At 41.7% G+C, this 21,274-nt stretch overlaps 1 protein-coding gene across 8 annotated transcripts in view; it reads left to right on the top strand.

Annotated features, from left to right (window-relative positions):
• The window catches only part of tanc1b (tetratricopeptide repeat, ankyrin repeat and coiled-coil containing 1b), a 108,355-nt gene that overhangs the window by 60,655 nt on the left and 26,426 nt on the right, over positions 1-21,274 (top strand). For 5 of the 8 annotated variants that reach the window (XM_054786217.1, XM_054786219.1, XM_054786214.1 and 2 more), the window contains 6 exons: positions 1,634-1,782; positions 6,416-6,605; positions 8,712-9,041; positions 19,290-19,781; positions 19,888-20,042; positions 20,958-21,189. In XM_054786217.1, coding sequence (XP_054642192.1) covers positions 1,634-1,782; positions 6,416-6,605; positions 8,712-9,041; positions 19,290-19,781; positions 19,888-20,042; positions 20,958-21,189 — 1,548 coding nt within the window. The other 3 variants (XM_054786216.1, XM_054786221.1, XM_054786220.1) reach the window with 2 other exon arrangements.

The raw sequence follows: 21,274 nt of genomic DNA, 5'->3' as shown, positions 1-21,274 counted from the left end.
TTCTGATTACGAATAAACTCATCCAGCGGTAAGACGCCTATATCTAGAACGAAAGTTATCCGTTCATTTGTGGCGGCTAGTAGCACAAAGTAATTTGTTTGATTTGGTTTTGTCTCGCGTCCTGAACTCCACTATAGAAATGTGTGCTTTTTTGAATTATTTCATGATTAATTGGAAAATGTGCCTATTGCTGAAACCTTTTTAATATGTTGCCTTGACTGCATTGACATACTATTCTGGTTATGTACACAACTATTGAGGAATTATGTGTAATTATATTTATTGCCATATTGAATTGAATTGGAGAACACGATTTGCTGGTCGCTGTTTCCGTGCCAAGGAACAAATCATATCTGATGTAATTTCCTTGAGACGACCCTGCCTGAGAAAGAAGACCTCTGAACTAAATAGATTGCATTTTATGAGACAATGATGGACAGAGATATTTGGCAAGGCACTGTGTATATGGCCCTATGAAATCTCTTTTATTTTTTCACAAATTCCGTGTTTTCTCTTTTAATTTTTTCAAACTCCATTGGTTTTTTTTGTTTTTTTAGCATTCCCACTTATTTTGCGAGCATAGAGTGTGTGCTTTTTGGGTTAGTGAATAAAATGTCCATTCATTAGATGCAAAAGTCCTTCCATTTTTTGATGCAATACATCATTGGCTAATTTTGTCCAATAATTCAGAAATGGACGTAGCCTGGCTAACTTTTCTAAAGGGATATCAGCCTCAGCACATATTGCTACAAAATCTTCAACAAACCGTAATGCCCGTGCTTGTGATTAAGGAAGATGTAGTCACTGATGTACTTCCAATTGCGTTATTAATGTAAGATATTTTTATGACACCCTTATTTTGTTTACACAGTTAAAACAGTGTTCTTATTTTGAAAGCCAGAAGTGTTTTTTGTGTGTTGAGAATGTGTCTAGACGGTTAAGACGAGCTGGGTGGAAGAATAACAGTGCCTCTCAACTCAGGTCTTTTCAACTCAGAATCTGCACGTCGTCAGCGGGCATCGTAAAACGTTCGCTTACATTAAAGCGGTAAAACACAACCCGGTGTAAACACTCACCCAACCGGAGACGCACACACACAGCCGCACTAGCATGCTCTGCTAAACTAAGCTGACCAAGCTAGCTTCCATTCACGCACCGTAAGAGAGGAGTTTCCAAGTTTTTCGCCGCCGTTTTGACATGTTTAGTTTGGGAGTTGGCGGGTTAGTGTTTGTGAAGAGATTCCACTGCGATTGAGCGGTCCGCTGGGGAAATACTTCCCCACACGAATGTTTCTTCTCCACACGATGACATAATTTCATTCACATTATGTTAATTTTTGCCAGATTCCGCGTTTTAACAGTAAATTCCGTTTTTATTGGTCAACTCCTCGATTCCATTAACGTGGAAATAATAGGGCCCTATGTGTACTCCATCTCAGATGCGTCCGCCAAGTTGTAGTAGTAGCAGCAAATAATACACACATACTTGCTCTTCTTCCCGCTCCCTCTCAGAGTGTGCAGAACCTGGTCAGCAGCTGGATGGTGCAACGTAGTATTTATAAGCAGTGCTCAGGCTGTCCAGTACAGAGAGGGAACCAAACCTCTAACGTCGAGCCTATCTCTCTGTCCTCTAGAGCGTCAAACAGAGAAACAGCCAAGCTCCTCCTCCTCCTCCTCCTCCTCCCCCGCCACTCAGGAACTGATGACAAGGCTGGGCTTCTTACTGGGAGAAGGCATCCCAGGTTCGGCGCGCATACCCATGGACGACAAGAATGAAAAGAAGGTATTTAATTTTTGCTAACTCCTCCCCCTTGCTCTAACAGCAGCTGCATCCACTGCTGCGGCACAAAGATAAAGCGATAGAGAGGATGACAGAGGAGGACTAGTGGCAGTGCTTTCAGAGGATTGGATTATTATTACTTTTGGATGATTCTTTTTAACCCCGCTTTGCATTATCTTTGGATGACAATGTAAGTGATTGGTGTCAACTTTTTGACTTTTTTTCTAACCCCCAAACTGTTTTTGTGATGTATTTTTCTGCATGTTGCCTTCTTCCAGTACCAGCTTTCCAGCGTGTGTGTCAGTAACTTGAGTGCTGTCCCAGGGGCTCTTGGGTATGCAACAACAGTGTCTGAGCTCAGTACCAGAAATAGAGTTATGTTTGGTAGTCATGAGCTTCAGTTTGTTTAGCTTTGATAATGAAGAGTTGTGTGAGAAGCATGTTCCCAGTCCGGCATGCTCCTCTTTAACAACTGGACCGGCAATGTTTGGCGCATGGAAGAGGATGTACTTTGCTAAACTGTTTATGTGTACCTGATGTATATTGACGTGTTCTCCCTGTGCGTGCGTGCGTTTCTTCCGGGTACTCCGGTTTCCTCCCACATTCCAAAAACATGCATGTTAGGTTAATTGGCGACTCTACATTGTCCATAGGTATGAATTGTCTATATGTGCCCTGCGATTGGCTGGCGACCAGACCAGGGTGTACCCCGCCTCTCGCCCGAAGTTAGCTGGGATAGGCTCGAGCATACCCCTGTGACCCTAGTGAGGATAAGCAGCATAGAAGATTGATAGATGGAGATGATCTTTGTTCTTCTGCACATACAGTGAAGCCAAAAGAACATTTCTCAAATAACAAATGAAAACATGTTTTTAGGCGTTTCATGGTTACGTACGCACGACCATAATTTAATTAATTAACTTAAGTTTGGTAAACACAAGACTCGTTCGAGAACTAGTTACAGGGCGGTGCACCACGGAAGGATACACTATGTGCTAAATATCGTCCCCACTTGTCTCAATCACTTGACTGTCGCTTACATCATTACATCAGGATAAAGATCGTATTGTAATGTCTACCTGGGCGTTGTAAGAATCACGAGGAGGCGGTCGATCAACAATCTCTTAACTGCAAAAACAAAACAGGCTACTGTCGGTCAAACCTCGACAAAAAAACATCAGCAAACTTAACTGTCCCCTCTGCATGCAGCCACACACTAACGATCGGGACTCATGTCACGTTCAAAGACACTCACAACAGTACACATAACCGCCGGGTTGCCGAGACACCGGGTCTCAGCTCCACAGTAATAACCAAGCGTTTTAGTACTCTTATTATTGAGATGGAAATGTTGCTTCTGCTTTGCCTTTTATTTTTTATTACTAATTATTATTACTATTATCTGCTTCATGTGTTCTGTGTACTGTGTGAGTGACTTTGGAGGTAATTTAGGTTTAAAGATTTGAGCAGAAGGTCCAACTTTCACCAAAACTCCACTTACATCACATCGTGTTGGAACGGAACCACCTGTACTTCAAAACACTTACATTTACATGAGCCCGCCCTTACTCATTCATTTTAGTTTTAATGAGCGAAAAAGAGGACCAACTACCTTGGATAGTGAATGCAATGTTCTTAGCAGGTTACTGACATTTTTTGTGCAACTGAGTCTGAAAGATGCATGCAAGTAAATTCAACTGAGTCTGAATGATGCATGCAGTAAATTCTACTGGATATTAAACTACGGTATGCAGATTTCCCTGTAACATATCAGTGTACTTGTAATGCGGTGATAACATTTGAGCTTTGTGGATACATGTCGTTTTGCCTTGCTACCCATTGTTACAGTGTCTTCTAAGTATTTGTTTAAGTCCGCTCAAACATTAAATATACACGTACAACATACCTGGGTAGATATTAGATAGTGTCGTTATGTTTCAGGTGTTAAAGTTATCAAATACCAGTGTTTTGTTTTGTGTTATTAAATTATTTTTTATGAAATACTTTGCTGTTTGCTGTTTTTTTGGAAATGTGGCAAACATTACTGTATTGTCATTGGACGGCAACAGTATGCAGTGATATAAAATATGGACCGATAATTGTAACTGTAATGATGTTGTTAACTATGACAGTCATCCCTCGCCACATCTTTTATGGAATTTCGCAGCTTCACTCTATCACAGTTTTTCAAAAATATATTAATAAATAAATCACGCTGTTTTGTGGTTGAATATGGCCTATTATTAGTCTAAAAATGTGCCCATTTAAGGAAATATTATGTATTTTTGGCCTAAATTCAGCATTTCTAAGCATGAAAATGGCTAAATGAACTAAAATACAAATTTAAGGCATGAAGAAGACGTTCAAATTGCGATATGTAGTATTCAACACTGGTCATTAGGTGTCAGTCATGTTACTGTAATGTTCGGTGAAACATACAAGCGCAAGACTAGATGGCCAGAACAGCAGGCTTTAATGGTAGGTTTGAGTTATGTCACAACAGGCACAATAATAACATAATATTCATCATTAATAATCATAATAATAACACAGACTACTGTTGCGGCTGTAACCATGCCATGCTAAAACTCAACTCTGAATCCTTGCCATCACTTACTGTCGTCCACACATCCTGAACGCACACCAGCACAAGATTTATTTATGTCTTAAATGGCTTATTTTGTCAGATTATATATACTTTATTGGGTAATACGTGTGTAAAGGTGACCATAAGGGTGTTATTTTATGTCTGCAGGGCTCTTATAATTTTAAAACTCGTACTTAAAAAGTTTTCTATGGTCTAACTATGACAATATTCCATTTTTAAATAAGAAATCCGACTACGGAAATTCACTTGTCACGGTTGGGTCTGGAACCAATTCACCGTGGTGAACGAGGGATTACTATATATTATCACTGATTTTATCCAATGACTTTTGGATTTATTTCTGGATAAAAAGCAAAAAGTCACAAAATCTGCAGATTTTTTTTCATTAGACAGCGCCGATGGTACGTTAATCACTGTTGAGGAACTTAAGCGTGGACACATGATGATGTCGACGCCCGCCATGCCACTTATTGCGCTTGTTGATGGTTGATTGAATGGATAGTTCTAAATATAACATTTTAGGTTGTTTGTAGTAGCTTTTAATAGTTGTCATTTTCGTAAGGTTTCATAAAATGGTGTATACAAAAAAAACCGGTCATTCAAAAGCAATGTTTAACACCAAAGATGCCCAGAAATAGTTGAAAATGTCCCTCCCTTTTCTCTAGACACACGCAATTCTCACTTGACACCAATCACTAATCAACGTTATTATTCATCATTATTATTTTTATTCATCATTTATCAGTTTGATAATTTAGCTTCCAAATTAGATTTGACTGACAGTTATTATTAGTTAAGCAATGGAATGAATGGAATCATCAAAACACTGATTGGCTCGATGTTATTTTAATCCCTCTGACACTGCAGATATGTATCGTGTGCAGATCATAGTAATGGAACATTTTTGTTGGACCTTAATATCGGAACCTGGCACAGTACCATACAGTCGGAGGATTCTCTGTGGTATGCATTGCCATACATACATTTCTAGTGTTTTAGTTTGTCTCAAAGAGTAAAACACAGCAAATGTCTATTATAACAATGTGCATGTACACCGTCTCACCATTTCTGCACAAAAAAGATCTTGTGTTCGTTTTAATTTGTAAAATGACTCCATTATCATCGTAGATAAAGTGAAGCAGACAAAAAATATTGCTCCCTTCATTTTCATCTGCATCAAATCATAAATGCTGAAATGCTGCATCCTCCACTGCTGCATTGGGCTGCATATATTTGCACCCTTAGTGGTATAGTTATGGCTTTGCCCTGTCTGAATCTGCATGCTAAGGCTTTCTTTAATGCTGCAGGAAAAAGTGATTGTTCTTTTCTACCTCACACCTCCACTCACCACTTTGTCTTGAGTCAAGACATATTTTGAGGGACGTCTCTGTTGACATTTGGTCAAAACCAGTGACATGCGGTGAGGTTCATTGCTTTGTTCATTTTGGTTTTTTTAACAGTTTTTATAACACCGTTGAATGGACAAATATTCCTATTTATTTTATGTTGTCATTATTTTTTTTTACCTGTCAAACCAATTGCAGATTTTCATAGGGGACCATGTTTCATTTCCCAGTAATATAATTGGACTCCGAGCCCAGGGGTCGACAACCCGCGGCTCTGGAGACACATGTGGCTCTTCGACCTCCTTGTTCTGGCTCCCTTCACTGGCCTGGGGGAGTTTTTGTGTTTAAAAGAGTTTGACATTTCCGACACATTGCGAGTCTGTGAATGCATCTTTATTGAGTTCTGACTGCTGATTGGATGAACAAGGCAAGGGAGAGAGGGTACCAGTGTGTGCAGTGAAACACGAAAAAGATGTCTTGTTGAGTGTGCAAATTTTAAAGAGATTAAAACTTCTGAAAGTTTATAAGCTGTGTGATGTTTTGTGGCTTCAGACTGTTTTTTTTTCTGTAATAGGAGGCAAAATGGCCCTTTTGATGGTAAAGGTTGCCGACCCCTGGTTTGGCCTGTATTACTTTACAGTTCCACATTTCTGTTGTAACCCTAACACTCTCCCCTCCCCAGTGCTCGATGACAAGCCAGGGCATCAGCCCCTGTTCCACGCTAACCAGCAGCACTGCATCGCCCTGCACTGACAGCCCGTGTTCCACACTCAACAGCACCATAAGCCGCCCCCCTCTCAGTCACGCCAGCCCTTGTGGAACCATCACCAGCCCCAGCTCCACGCTCGAGAGTAAGGACAGTGGAATAATAGGTAAGAGATGGTCTTTAGAATGTCTTTTATAATGAACTACGCTGACACAGTCATAAAATACCTGCGGTCCTGTATCAGAAAACTATGCTAGATATTCTGATAATGAACCATTGTATACACCGAAGTGGGTCCTGTGGTTCAATAGTTAGATGTCTGTCTCATAGCAGTGAGCAATGGCAAGAATTTCTTGCCAGTCATTGCAAATGTAAAAACTGCCCCTAATGACACGCTGACTACCTGTCATTGTTATTTTTGTTTTTTCCCCAGTACAATCCATCTATGACGCTACTCATGCTCATCAGTGCTGCTTTTCTATTTCCCGTTTTAAACATTTGTTCGTTATTAGTTTGTAAAAAAAAAAAAAAAAAATCAATGGCAAACCACAGATTAAGAGCCACATTGGAACCTTAATAAACTCAGAAATGTGTGATTTTTAAATTTTAGCCTCAGTATGGTATGGACAAAGCAGGGTGTCATCTTTTGTGGTGGATGAAACAAATGCATTGCAAAGCCATTCTACACGACACAATATTTTGAATGTTCAATACTGCAGAGTCCTTCATTTTCAAAGAGCACAATTGGCATGAGTCAGTCATTCTGGTCCCGCAGAGATACTCATAGCAGGCTGATAAATAATGTATAGTTGCTGTCACACGGTACACACCAACAGTGGCAACACTGACTGTTGGTCAGGAGGAAACATGCAGTAGTGTAATATTTATAGTTTTTGTTGTGTATTCAAACGTACAGCTGGCTCAGTTGTGTCAAATCTATACATTTTATGAGAGGACTTTACAATATTTCAGAAAGAGCTCCCATCCAACTTCTTAACAAGACTGGAACATGGGAAAACAAAAGAAAAGCTATGTTGTTCCGAGCAGTCAGATTCTTGACTACGATTACCGGTTCTTGCCCTTTTGAAGTTTGACTCAGACTCTGAATTTCAAAGCACTATAATCTGACTTTACTGTGGTAAAGCTTTTCGGTGGAATTATGGAGTCTTTGAAATATATTCTTGGTCCAAGAAGGGGTTCTTCTCAAGGAGAACATGTACAAGCCAAATAAGATGCTCTCCATTGTGAAAGTATTGACATGTTGCTGCAACATCATGATATCAACATTAGTGGGCTGGTAGTAGTTAATGGTAGTAATAGTTACTTGTGCACCAACCCTTTGACTCTGCTCATGTTGATGTGACCATTTGCCTGACTTTTTATGAGTATGATCCTTGACTCACACATTTTGATAGTGTGGTTGAGTGGAGTGGCCTTTGTGGGGATTAAAGGATTTGTTCTCATGTGAGCAAAACACCTGTTTGGACTCCAACGTTACTTTTTAACACTAGTTCTTTACCCTACATTTGCCAGGGTTGCAAATAAGCAAAACTAAAGAATATGTGGTAGTCACTAAAAACAACAAAAACATGTATTATACTGTAATATCATGCAAAGTATTTATTGTATAGCGAAGTTGGTACAAGCGCAGCACACACATCTGAACCAGGGATGGGCATCCTAATTTATTAAGGATTTTGCTTGATTGCTGATTAATCAGGTTTTGAAGCAGTTGAGTTCAAATTAAGTGCACTACTTAGCTTCGACCAGCAGAGGCACTGTTTATGCAGCCTCCATTGCTTTGCTGTCTAAAGATGGGCAACATGATTTCAGCTGTGGGAAATGAGCTACATGCAGACCTCCACCATGGCAGAACCCCTCCAGGCAGATATATTTGGCTCATTACGACACGGCCATGGAAACAGGAGCCTAGAGCACTGCTATCCTAGAAGTATAAATTGATTAACTGATTCATTTTCATTGTTCATCAAGGAAATTTAGTCAAGTGTTCTTCCTGTCTGAGCACCAACGTTAGCGATTACACTGCAGTGCTGTTTTTTGAGTAGATGTCTTTATTGTGTAGTAATTTTATAATTTACTACATATTTTTTGCTTAAGGTACCAATGTTGTTTTGTCGTAATGGTTACATGGCATTCCATAATAGCGGATCCTTCTTCTGTCAATTGTTTTGAAAATAATAATGAATAATACGAATTCATGTTATGTCACCATAATAGCAAAACATACCTAAAATGATTCTCCGCCTCCTAGCCACTATCACCAGCTCCTCGGAAAATGACGACCGAAGTGGCTCCAGCCTGGAGTGGAGCAAGGATGGCAGCCTGAGAGGCAACGGTCGCCATGGCCTGGCACAGACTATGCGGGCTGACACCTGCTCTCCTGTGGCGGAAGAAGACTCCAACAGCGCGTCTGCCACGTCGCCCGACAACCCTGCCAGGACAGACCAGCAGCAGCATGGTGGCGCATCGGCGGTTGCTGTAGGACCGCCACAATCATCATGTCACACGTCAGATGGACTAAATCAATACTCGCAACAGACATCCTCTCTCATGATGATGCCGAGGCCCAACTCTGTAGCAGGTAAATATTTATTCACCAAGCCAATTCCTCTCTGCAGTGCACTACACTAAAGCCTAACAACCTTGCATCCAGATATCTCTTGGATGCATTGCTTTGACTGTCAAGTGAAGTGTAAACAAGTGGCTGAACCAAAAGTATGGTGGAATTTCTTTTGCGAGTTTAAGAAAGTGGTACATGGCAAAAGTACAGAATTATGTATCTGTTATTTGTTGGTCTTGATTTATTGCAAGCCACTGTATGACTGCTCCGTTCTGCATTCCTGTCTGGAATTGTGCCTGTTCAGGCCGAACGCTCCATATCCACGCAGCTGTGACAGTTGATATTCCTCCCCATTCCCAGGGGCCACTCCCACCCCTTCCATCTAGTATTTATGTTGTCACTTCATTTGACCTTGGAGTTTTGTTTGCTATTTTAGCATATCGTTTTTTAAACGCTATGGATGTATCAGGAGCCAGTGCCCATAGAAATCAAATTATCAGAGGCTGTCATGGTTTTGTAGCTTTCACTGAAGCAGAGTAGATCTCACACCCTTTGAGAAGTTATTATTCTCTGCTGAATGTGGGAGTATTGTTTGATTCTGTAAGTAAGGGAATTGTAGGGCTGCCTTAGTGTAAATCTCACAGTGGTCATCTAATACATACCAGGCACTGGATGCACATGCTGAGCCTGACATCAGACAGCCTGAGGCATCAGAGAAAAGTTGTGCTAAAATGAATGGAAAAATAAGACACTGTTCTTGGAAACAGAGCAAAGCCTTTATTTTCTATACATTTTGCACACAACATTTTCGATTGAATCTTTGCAATTTATTAATTTTCGTTGCAATTACATGGCTGTCCTTGACTCACATCTTCTGTGGTCCCCAAGAGTCCTGAACCTTTTTACATGTCTCCTGACATGGAGGAGACACACACAGGCTCGTAAAGCTAACAGGCGAGGAAACATCTGACAGTTCATGCATGTGGATATGTATGCTTCTCTCTGTGTGTGTGCCAAGAGTTTATGGGCTGATGTCATAGTTATGCAGGCGTTGCCCTTTAGGGCACCTTCACAATTCACACCTCACATTTTAGGTTTTACGATGAACCCCTTAGGGAGAAAATCAATAACATGAGAAGATGGCTTTATTCACACACGTTTAGTCAGGATAATCTTACCTGTGTGTTGTATTTTATGCATGATATCATTTCTTAAAGCTATTAGTGATGAAGGAAATGTGATGCACTCATCTTTAGTGCTTTATCTGCAAAAAAGCCTTTGTTTTGCTTGGATAGAGAGGCTATCCACACGGAAACGTTTTCAAGTCAAAATGGCAAAGTATTTTATGCTTTCAGCCTCTCATCCACACGGAAACGGCGTTCTGGGTGACCTGAAACTGTATTTTTAGAAAACAGTTTCCAGAGTGGGAAAATCTGAAAACTCCGGCTCGTCGTTTCCGTACGGACTAGCAGTCCGCTGCTTTTTTAAAACGTCAGTGACCCGTTGCCGTCACGTAACCAGAACTGAGCTCTGACGTCAAGCCAACATAACATCTGAGTATTTCGAGTGTCATGACCCACCGCAGTCGACATTCTCCCAGTGTTTTCTTGTCTTATCCTCCCAAAATGACGCATATGTAATTCCACTTTGTCGTAAGTCTAGCCGAGCCTTGGACAGCGGAAGACGACGGACTTATGCGCATGCGTTCTTCTTCTATAGAATGATGTGTCACGTGGTTCGGTCTGTGTGTCTGTTCGCAGCGCCATACGTAGGTGTGCCTTGTGTTTCACATCGTTTTCACTCAGTGGTCCGTTCCCGTCTGGATGCAACTATTTATTAATCCGGGACAATGTGGACGTACATTTTTTTCAACCCGCCTCTAAAAAATCTCAGGAGCCTTCCTGTTTGCTCAGGGCCTCGGTATGTCCGTGGTCAGCAATTAGTCCCAAGTTTGGCCTTTGGATTGAAAATATGCATGTAAAGTGTTACCTTTTGCTCTTTGCACGTAATGCGGCTCCACCTAAATAGTAGGGCTGGCTACTAATTAAAAACAGATACCGTTGCAAGCACATTTCAGGAACCAAACAGGAAACCCATCCATCCATTTTCTGTACTACTTGTCTTCACTAGAGTCACCAGTATGCTGCAGCCTATCCTCGCTGCCTTCGGGCAAGAGGCAGGGTACACCCTGGACTGGTCGCCAGCCAGTTGCAGGGCACATATAGACAAGCCATTCACACTCACATTCACTCCTATAGAAAATTTGGAGTCTCTAATTAACCTAGCATGCATATTTTTTTTAATGTGGGAGGGAGCTGGAGTACCACACACGCACACGGGGAGAACATGCAGACTCTACACAAAGATGTTCCAACGGAGATACCAATACACAATCCACGTGCGGCCAAACAGGAAATACGATAAATAAATAGGAGCACAAAACAGGAAACAATGTGTAAAACCTAAGAGAAACAAAACTAAAGTCCAACCTGTCATGTGAAGCGTGACATAAAGTGTTGGTTGTGCGAGGGGATAGTAATGCGCCTTCCTTCAATACTTTTAATCTAATATCACGCGTCAGGAAGAATAACTCTGAGTCACAAGCAGCATGTTGGCAGTAACTCGCATATTGCAGTTAGGGTTGGGCGATGTGGACCTTAGCATGTATCACCATATCTTAGGGATGCATCACAATTTGACGATGTAATAAAATTTAACAGAGTCTTGTATAAAAAGCTACGAACCTTATCCCATATAATTAAATACACTTGTCTCAAATTGTAAAGCACATTTATTGATTTATTGGTAGCAAACTATGGAATACAGCAAGTGCATTTACAGTAGTCTCTACCCCACTAGATGAGTGCAAAGTATTCAGAAAAGTTTACAGTTTAGTAGCAACTGCAAATTGCAAAACAGTAATACGGCTGAATATTGTCCTTGCTGACTATAAAAGCATGTTGTGTTTTTGACTGGGTAGGTGCTTGCTAGCTGACTCTGTCACGCCTCATGACAACTCTCTTGAGATGGTAGAACAAATTTGCTGTGTTCCTACCTTTGCCGTCACCGTTGCTTTGCAAACTTTACATATTATTACTTCCATATATTCAGCGGTACCTCCCCGTCTTCGCTTCTCCTCCGCCTTCAGCCAAATACAGTGCACTATAGCACACAGTCGCAGGAAATACATGTCATCAACTGTCATTTATACCAGTGTAAATCATTCTCTTGAATTTCTACCTGTTTGTCTTCTTTTGCCAGTGTTTACTTCTGAATGCATCCAGTAATATCACAATAGCTGGGCAATATCAGATTTCAGACATTGTTAAGAAAGCCAATACCTTTATTATTTATACATTTTTAGTTATGAGGCCAGTATTTCCTAAACTGTTATCGATTATCAATAATTGAGGGATTTCATGACCAGTGCAGGGTGTACCCTGCCTGTCGCCCGACGTCAGCTGGGATGGGCCCTAATGAGGAGAAGCGGCATAGAAAATGGATGAATGGATGGATGGAGGCATTTCATCTTCTACTACTAATCCTGTTCAGGTTCACACTGGAGCCTTTCCCAGCTGAGTTTTGACAATGGTCGAGGTACATCATGAATTGGGCACATATAGAAAACTATTTATACTATTTGTACTCACATTCACACTTATGGACAATACATGCTTTTGGACTGTGGGCAGAACCTAGAGAACATGCAAGCACCGCACACTGAGAATGAGTGGGGATTTCCAGTTGATCTTGGTTCTGAGTCCTCATATCTCACCTCTTGGCCTGGCAACATCTCTGCATTTTTTTGCAATAGATAATGTGTCTGAGAACAGCCAGTTCACCTTATTATGTCTTTGAAGGTGCTTCACTAACATGCAGTATACACCCCCCATCTTTACTTGCCAGATGTCTCTATGGAACCATGACGAAAGCCAAATCTAAAAAGTTCTCAATAATAAAGTGAAACGTGAGGGTCTTTTTTATTTGTGAGGAGAGTCGTTAGGAAACTGTGTGGAGTTTGTTGATTAGGTATGATTAGTTGGTAACGTGTGGGTTGGACACTGACATATGCATCCCGTTCTTCGATTTTTCAGCAGAAAATTGTGTTTAATCTCTTTTTTTCCTCACTGTCTTCAAAAATAACCGTCTTCATGCAAGCCATTGTTAGAAGGCAGCGTAACAGTAAACATCATGTCAAATTTAAGTCTTTCTGTTTTGAAAATTCTCGAGTGTTTCATACTACAAATTTGATTCACAGATTGTTCATTTCAACAAGAGCTGACTGAGCCCTGAACAGTTATTAGAAGATATATTACCACACAGAGAAGCAACATGATTACAGTTTAAAGTATTTCTGTGAAATGAAACCTATGATGACAGTGTATCTTTTTTTTTCTACTTCAATGTCAAAGGTCATTACAACTCAAATGAAGTGGCTATTTGTTGTTTAAAAAAAATACCAGTTTCCTTTTTAACGTTGCTGACCATTACTGAGTTTCCTGTCCTTCATTCTCTTTTGACCATTCCCTTAATTATAGGCGTTTACAATTACATATTTGAGTTAAGCTTCTTTAAAGAGACGAGTCAAGGAGCCATATTGGTTTTTGCCACTGGAATCCCATATTTAAGAGGTCTTAGTGTGAGCTGCTTGTTGTGGAGGGATACTCAGTTGGGGTTAGGATGGCTGTGGAATGGTGTAACAGTTCGTCTGTGGCGTGCAGCTATTCAGCAGAGCTTTGTGGTCTTGCTCAGGATGAGGTATAGCTCACTCCAAGGTTTTCCTTTTCTTTTTTCTCTTCACTGTAGCAAGGATCCTTTGTTAGGCTACATCCTCCTAAGAATGCGTTGTTTCTTATAAGCTCAGGAGTTGATGACATGGCAACATTTAGTGACATCTGTCTTTTATTAGAAGGACTGAAGTCATCTTCACCTGATCCATGAGTCTGACGTATTTAAGGACTTCACACAGTAATTGTATCAAGCTGCTGCTACAGCGTGACTAACGTTTCATTTGGGGTAGATATCCATGTACTGTATATGTGGACCTTTACTGTGTTGTGTTGTGATGGATTGCCATCGTCATGGAGTTCATTGTGATGGCTGAATCTTTTCAAACAAACAAAACACTATCACATTGACATCTATTGAAACCATAAACATACATAATTATAATCAAACGATGGCAAAACTAATACAAATATTCAATAGGCAGATCTAACGGGTATTGGATAATTATGAATATATTAAATACAGGACACCCACACAGTGTTATATTAGTCTGGTCGCCAGGGTAGATGGAGTTGTGTTCTGGAGGTGAAGATTGGGTCGTCTGTCTGCAGGAAATTGGATTTTTCTTAACTTTTTCTTAGTTTAGAAAGTCATCAAGTGGCAGTTAAGCATCTCAAGAACATCACAAAGAAGATTGCTGTGAAGTTACTTTAACTTTTAAGCGGTGGACATTTCAGCAAGCATTTTTATTAGAATACTAGCATATCATTCTCAAGGGAAAGCATCATTTTCTGTGGCTGCATGAGTGCTGCTCACTCTGGGGAGGTATGGTTCATTGCGGGGAAACATGAATTCCAACATTTACTCCGACATTGTGAAACGGAGCATGATAACTGGGCCGCATGGCAGTTTTCCAACATGGTAAGGAGCCCAAATACACCTCCAAGATGACAACTGTCTTGCTGAGGAAGCTGAATGTGATGGAGTGACCATGTTTGTCTCCAGGCCTGAGCACTTATGAGGCATCCTCAGGCGCTAGGAAGGTGGTGCAAGTGATGTCATCATGGAGGAGTATAAGAAAATTCCATTAACAACTTGTGCAGCTCTGGTGAATTTCAGGGGAGGGATGTGAAGTCATCGAGCTGGAATTTTTGGCCTTTAAGGAATTGTGACTAATTAACAAGATTACTTAGCAAAATGAACAAAAAATTATGCGGAAAGCATTAGTTCAGAAAGGATAAATGAGTTGGAGGAAAAACAGGTTCTCATGGTCTTTGCTCTTAAAATGGACTTTGACCATTTGCACCATGCCACACAATCTGTTTGCTTTTGTAACATTTGTTTTAAGTGTACCCCTGTCTTCTCTTTCTGTCTGAACCATTGTTTAATTCCACTTTTCACTCCTGTCAACTTGAAATCAGATGCTGGAAACAAAAGTTACCTGTTTTCCATCCTGCAGTTTACCTTGAATTCCAACAACACGGTGTGCAGAGGTGCACGCATGTTGGAAGTAGTATGTTAGTTGCATGAGGGCTAAGCATGGCGACTCTTTTGCAAAGCGTCTCATTCATTTAGCCACAGCGAGTGCGAGGGGGAGAGAGAGCGGCCAAGCTCTCCACTCAGCAGCTGAATGCTGTCACTGTGCCTGCATGGGAGCACTCGGGCACAGCAATTGCTTTTGTGGCCTCAGTGAGCTCATCCATTGGGAGCACTCTCCAGAGATTTAGCTAAGGAGCTGCACCCCACTTGTACGGCAGCCTAGGTCTACTCAATGCTGGGAACAACAACCCAGAATTCCCACCACCCCTCCTGCTTCTGATTCAGGATGTAAGTAGCGATTTCATTTGGATTTTACAAGTTTGGTTAAGACTGGGGGTATGTTTTCATTTTTTTAATGGCCGATGCTGTTCATTAGTCAGTCTTTTATTTATTGATTTAAACTGCATCAAAGTTGTATTGATGTCATCATCCTCAATTATTCGGTTGTTGGCGGATTGGGATTTTAATTAGTTGGCCATCCCACAGAGGAAGTAACAGAAGCAGAGATTGGAGAGGAGAGTTGCGTGTTTGTGACAGTCTATGTCTTGATAAAGTAGAGTCGGCGCTTGGTGGTTTTGATTCTGCCCCTCAACAGGACACAGCACATGCATCACCATGGTGATAGCATTATTCAACAATGAACAGCCAATGGTAGACAGACCTTGTCACATTAATGCACATTTTTATTATCTGCACAGACCTTTACTCAGAGATGAATCTGTTAAATCACTGGCTCCCCGTTATTTTACTTTCAGGAAGTAGTATTTGATTAGTATAGGCAATGCATTCCCCAAGCATAACACTGACAGTCCTTTGAATTATGACTGAATGTGACGTTATTTGGCATTTGACTGTTTTACAGATGGTGTGTGGTCTATTCTGTGCTATGGGTTATGGGAGAGTACTGGGTTGTTTTGTAGTCAGCTGAAGCATTGCACTGCTTCAAATTGTTTCCCTCATATGACCTGTTATCTTTTTTTTGGGGGGTGGGGGGGGGGACTACAAAACGAGATGTCAGTGTGGAGATGAGGGCGCTATTTTTTGATCACACAAGAAAGTAGTTTTATATGATTTATATCAGCAAAACCGTGTTCTCCTAACATCCCGAACCCTTTATCCTCACAACCCAAAACCTAATATATTGTATAAGATAAGCTAAGCTTAAGATTCCATTCAGATGGTCAGATTTGGAAATCTAACAATCAAGACAGGATGATGATTTTTGGAACATCAAGAAAAACAGAAATGCGACAAAATGCCACATGCAGCAGAGTACAGTGGACTATCCAAAACCAGATCCGCAAACACGCGCGCACAGGAAGCGAGGGCATGATGCTAGAACCATTCATCAAAAACAACAAGGCCAGGCTTAAATGGACAATTATTTTAGCTAAGAGTAGCTTAGAGTCTAAATTGGATGCACTTTACATAGATATGATTGCATGAAGGTTGCGTGAGGTCAGCTGTGGGAAGAGTCTTGCCAATCTGTGGACTGTACTGACAAGTACAGAGAAAACATGCAATGGTGCTGTTTGCTGTGGGACTTTTGGATTCACTTTTGGCAGTGTCTTTCAAACAGGGGGGTGGGGAGTGAGGTGTTGAGGAGGAGGAAGGCATGAGAGGAAGGGGACACTGTATTACAGTATATACTACTGCAGGGGTCGGTGATTTTTTTTAACACCGAAGTAGGAGGAAGTGCAATTTCGAAAATAATTTGAAATATCCAACTCACCGCAAGTCCATGAATGCATCTAGACATTCTGACTGCTGATTGGATGAGCAAGGGAAGGGGAGGTAGGCTAGTGTATGCGGTGATTCTCACTGAAGAGAAAAAAAGTTTGGAGAATTTGGAGTTGAGTCTGAAGGAAGTTACTGTGCAGTAAAATTAAACTATAGAATTTACGAGAGCATAGCAATATGTTTTATAACGACAAGCACGCTGTAGCTACGTGCTCGAGGTGGTAACTCCAGGAGAGGCGGCTTGTGTGCTGCGGAAGCTGGTGGTGTCACCCCGCTTGCTGTGAGGCGGGGCAGAACAATACGTTTTTTCACTTTTACGTCTCCAAATACCAGTCCCTACATTTGTCGCCAGTCGCTTTTGGGAAGATTAATCACCAAGAGGGTTTGGAAAGTGGCCAGATTTAGCGAGAAAATGGACAAGTTGGCAACACTGGGCTGCACATGATATTGTAAGGAGGAGGAAGCTGTTCACAGATGGAGAATACCTGAAAGAATCGTTCATAAAAATATCAGAGCATCTATTCTTTGAATAAAAAATAAAAAAAGAAATGATTCAGAGAATGAAAGAATGTCTCCCTCTGCAAAGACAGTAAAGGACAGGCTCAATAGAATGGTTATTGATGGCAATTCAGCACAGGCATAAACGCTATTGAGCAAACAACACATATGCAAAAATGTGAACTCTGATGAGCTTTTTTTAATGTTAAAGTTGGCTACATTTTGTTTTCATTTTAAACAAATACGGGGAACCACTGAAAAAGGCGTTTAAATGATTTCAGAGTAGGCCTACACATGCTGGCTGCACTTTTATTTGTTGAATTTTGTTGCTGTAACAGGTAACATTTAAAAAAGATTAGAACTTTGACAAGTTTAGAAGCTGTGTAATGTTTTGTGGCTCCAGACTATTTTTTGTTTTATTGGAAGAGGAGGCAAAATGGCTCTTTTGATGCTTAAGGTTGACGACACTTGTAGCACTGTATCTACCAGGTGTGGACTTGAGTCACGTGACTTGAACTCAACACTCAGATTTGAGTCACAATTTTGGTGACTTTGGACTCGACTTGACAGTTTCACCATCGACTTGTACTCTGACATCAATGACTCTTCGGGAATTGCCTCAGAATTTAGTCTGATCCCTTGAAAATACTTGAGATTTTCAGTGTGTGTTTTGTAGGGCGGGGCAATTTTATCACTCAGAAAGTATCGTAAGTACAGAAAGTATCGATCTTACCGCCGCTGCTGTCGTTATTGCTAGCATTTGCAGGTTACTGAGACGCCGACGTCTTCCTCTTCCGGGTCATGCAGTCATGCAAGAGAGACAGCAATAAACATTAGTTCAGCACCTTGGTGCATGAAAGCAAATGTCTGGGAGCACTTCGTCTTTAAAAGGAGGGTGACACTTTAGATAGAAGTATGGCATTTTACATTTCGTTCCAATGTAAAATACTCCCAGCCGACCTCAAACGTCACCACCAGAACAAGCTTTTGCTAGGAATGCGAGGAGGCTACGAAGAAGCTGAAAGGTGATCCAAAACAGAGCATGCTTGTCACTCAAAGTCACTTGAATTATTGGCTATTTTGGAGAAGCCGTGGTACTCTGTTTATGTAACCGAAGGTTTGAGGATGCCCCCTTATGTCGTGGAAGTTCAGTGTAAATAAAGTAACAGTCAAGAGACCTTCTCAACACACACAGCACACTTCCGATTTTCAAGAGTTTTATGATAAAAAAAGATCTATATATATTTTATTTTGTTTAAAAAAAAAAAAAAAAATCCAAAAAGTGATTTTGAAAAAGATTGGGCCGTCTTATGTTCGGGTCGATACCATAGTCACAGTAGTCTTGTAATATTCTCGTGATAACTTACTTTATATAGGGGTCAATTTGAATTCATGGAACATTTCAAATGAAAGAAGTGACGTTTCCGGCAAGATGACAAATGCATACCCATACAGTTCATTTTACAATCCCACTCTGTAGGGAAAAAATGCTTTTGTAGTGCATCCTGTGGTGTTGATGACCTGGATATGGGGATATGTTCTACTACCTCCTACAGCACTTTAACAAACGCTGTACACACTCTTGCAAGCAAGCCACAAATGTCCTCTTATCTCCTCTCAGAGACAACAAATATGCTATAAAACCATGCTGTAGGTTTTTTTTATTTCTGTACTTGCGCTTTTACAATTGCACAAATCAAGATACACCAGAGTGTTTGCTTCACTCGCTCTCTCTCTCCCTCTCTTTTTGTTCTGTGTCTATAGCGACCAGCTCCACAAAGCTGGAAGACCTGAGCTATCTCGATGAACAACGCAACACACCCCTGCGGACATCCATTCGCCTCCCTTGGCACAACACAGGGGGAAGGCCACCTCAGGACTCTAAAGGTGATTACAGTGTGTTCTTACTGAACCAGAATTTCAATGCTTTTAGGTACAATGTCGCTAATTCCTGTCATTTGTGTCAAACTTTAGGTCGCTTCTCTCCCTACAAGCCCGTGGACATCATGCTCAAGCCTTTATTGTTTGAGGTGCCCAGCATCACCATGGATTCTGTGTTTGTGGGCCGGGATTGGCTTTTCCAGAAGCTGGAAGACGTCTTGAAGGGCAGTGAGTCCACAGAGAGCCACGGCGCTGTGGTGGTGGGCAGCGTGGGTTACGGGAAGACGGCAATCATCTCCCGGCTGGTGGCACTGAGCTGCCATGGAGGACGCATGCGGCAGATTGCATCTAACAGTCCCAGTGCCTCCCCTAAAAGTAATGGAGTTTTTTTTTTTATTTTCAGTGTTATCTCATTTGCACATTGTTTTACAAATTTACAGAAAGGAAAGCAGCAATATAGAGTACCGTTTGTCTCTTCTAGGTGGCGTAGGGTCAAGCTCAGAGCTTCCTCTTAGCCAGCCGCCACAGCCCACTCCACCCTCCAGTGCTACCAACACATTGAGAACCAACAGCTGCCCTGGGACCCCCGAAATCCAGCGGCGTAGGGAAGAGGCTGTCAAACGGCTGGCCGCTAAGGTATGTCTTCACTAAAGTCATGTGACTGGGACCGGCAATGCTTATTGTTGGACTATAGGCTATGATGATTGGAGAAACCGGTCAACATCGCATGAATAGGCAGCGGGCATTTGAGGTAAAGCCAGTAGAGGTGACCAGCTCCCCCCTGCTGAACCCTGGAAGTATGTCAGCTCCTCCAGGTTGGACTGTAATTAGAACAGGAGGACAGGACAGGAGTCATGCTACCCCCCAGGCATCTCTCGTCTGTCGTTACCACATCTTCCTCTTTCCTTGTGCTCATTTGAGCACCTCTACATCTTACTCACCTGGGATGGACCTGCTCTTTTTATAGAGTTCAGATGAGGTGAGGAGGTGCTTCTCATCACTGCTGTAGTCGGTCACATGCCTAAAGCCTTCTATGATAGAAATACTGTAGTAATTCCATCTTCAGCGTGGCTGTGCAATAATATTTTTTAGCATGGAACTCAACTCAAGGGTCACACGGTGGCTCTGTGGTTAGCATGTTGGCCACACAGTCAGGAGATCGGGAAGATCTGGGTTCGAATCTCTGTTGGATATGTGTGGACTCTGTGTGGAGTTTGCATGTACTCCCCGTGCGTGCGTGGGTTTTCTCCCACATTCCAAAAACATGCATGTTAGGCAAACTGGAGACTCTAATTTGACCATAGTTATGAACGTGAGCGTGAATGATTGTTTGTCTATATGTGACCTGTGATTGGCTGGCGACCATTCCAGAGTGTACCCCGCCTCTCGCCCAGTTAGGATAGGCTCCAGCATACCCCCGCAAGCCTGATTAAGATAAGCGGCACAGAAAATGGATGGATGGAACTCAAGCCAGTGTCGTGGTTAACATTTATGAATGAGGTATTGGTGTATCCCCACTTCACCTAAATGTCCAATGTTGCTGTGTTACAGGTTGTGGCATATCACTACTGCCAAGCAGACAACACTTACACTTGTTTGGTACCAGAGTTTGTGCACAGCATTGCCGCCCTGCTGTGCCGAGCACACCAGCTTAATGCATACCGGGAACTCCTGCTGAAAGAGCCCCACCTTCAGAGCATGCTCAGTCTGCGCTCCTGTGTCCAAGACCCGATGGCTGCTTTCCGGAGGGGTGTTCTCGAGCCCCTGGGCAACCTTCGTAAAGGTAAAAGACAGCTGTTTAATATTTTAATTTGTCAGCTTTGGCCTTTTAAAAGTCACCTGGTAAATGCAATTAATATGAACGCCAT

The sequence above is a fragment of the Dunckerocampus dactyliophorus genome, chromosome 9, assembly GCF_027744805.1.
Source record: "Dunckerocampus dactyliophorus isolate RoL2022-P2 chromosome 9, RoL_Ddac_1.1, whole genome shotgun sequence".
In the NCBI taxonomy this organism is placed as follows: domain Eukaryota; kingdom Metazoa; phylum Chordata; class Actinopteri; order Syngnathiformes; family Syngnathidae; genus Dunckerocampus; species Dunckerocampus dactyliophorus.
This window is presented reverse-complemented; position numbering and strand designations above follow the sequence as displayed.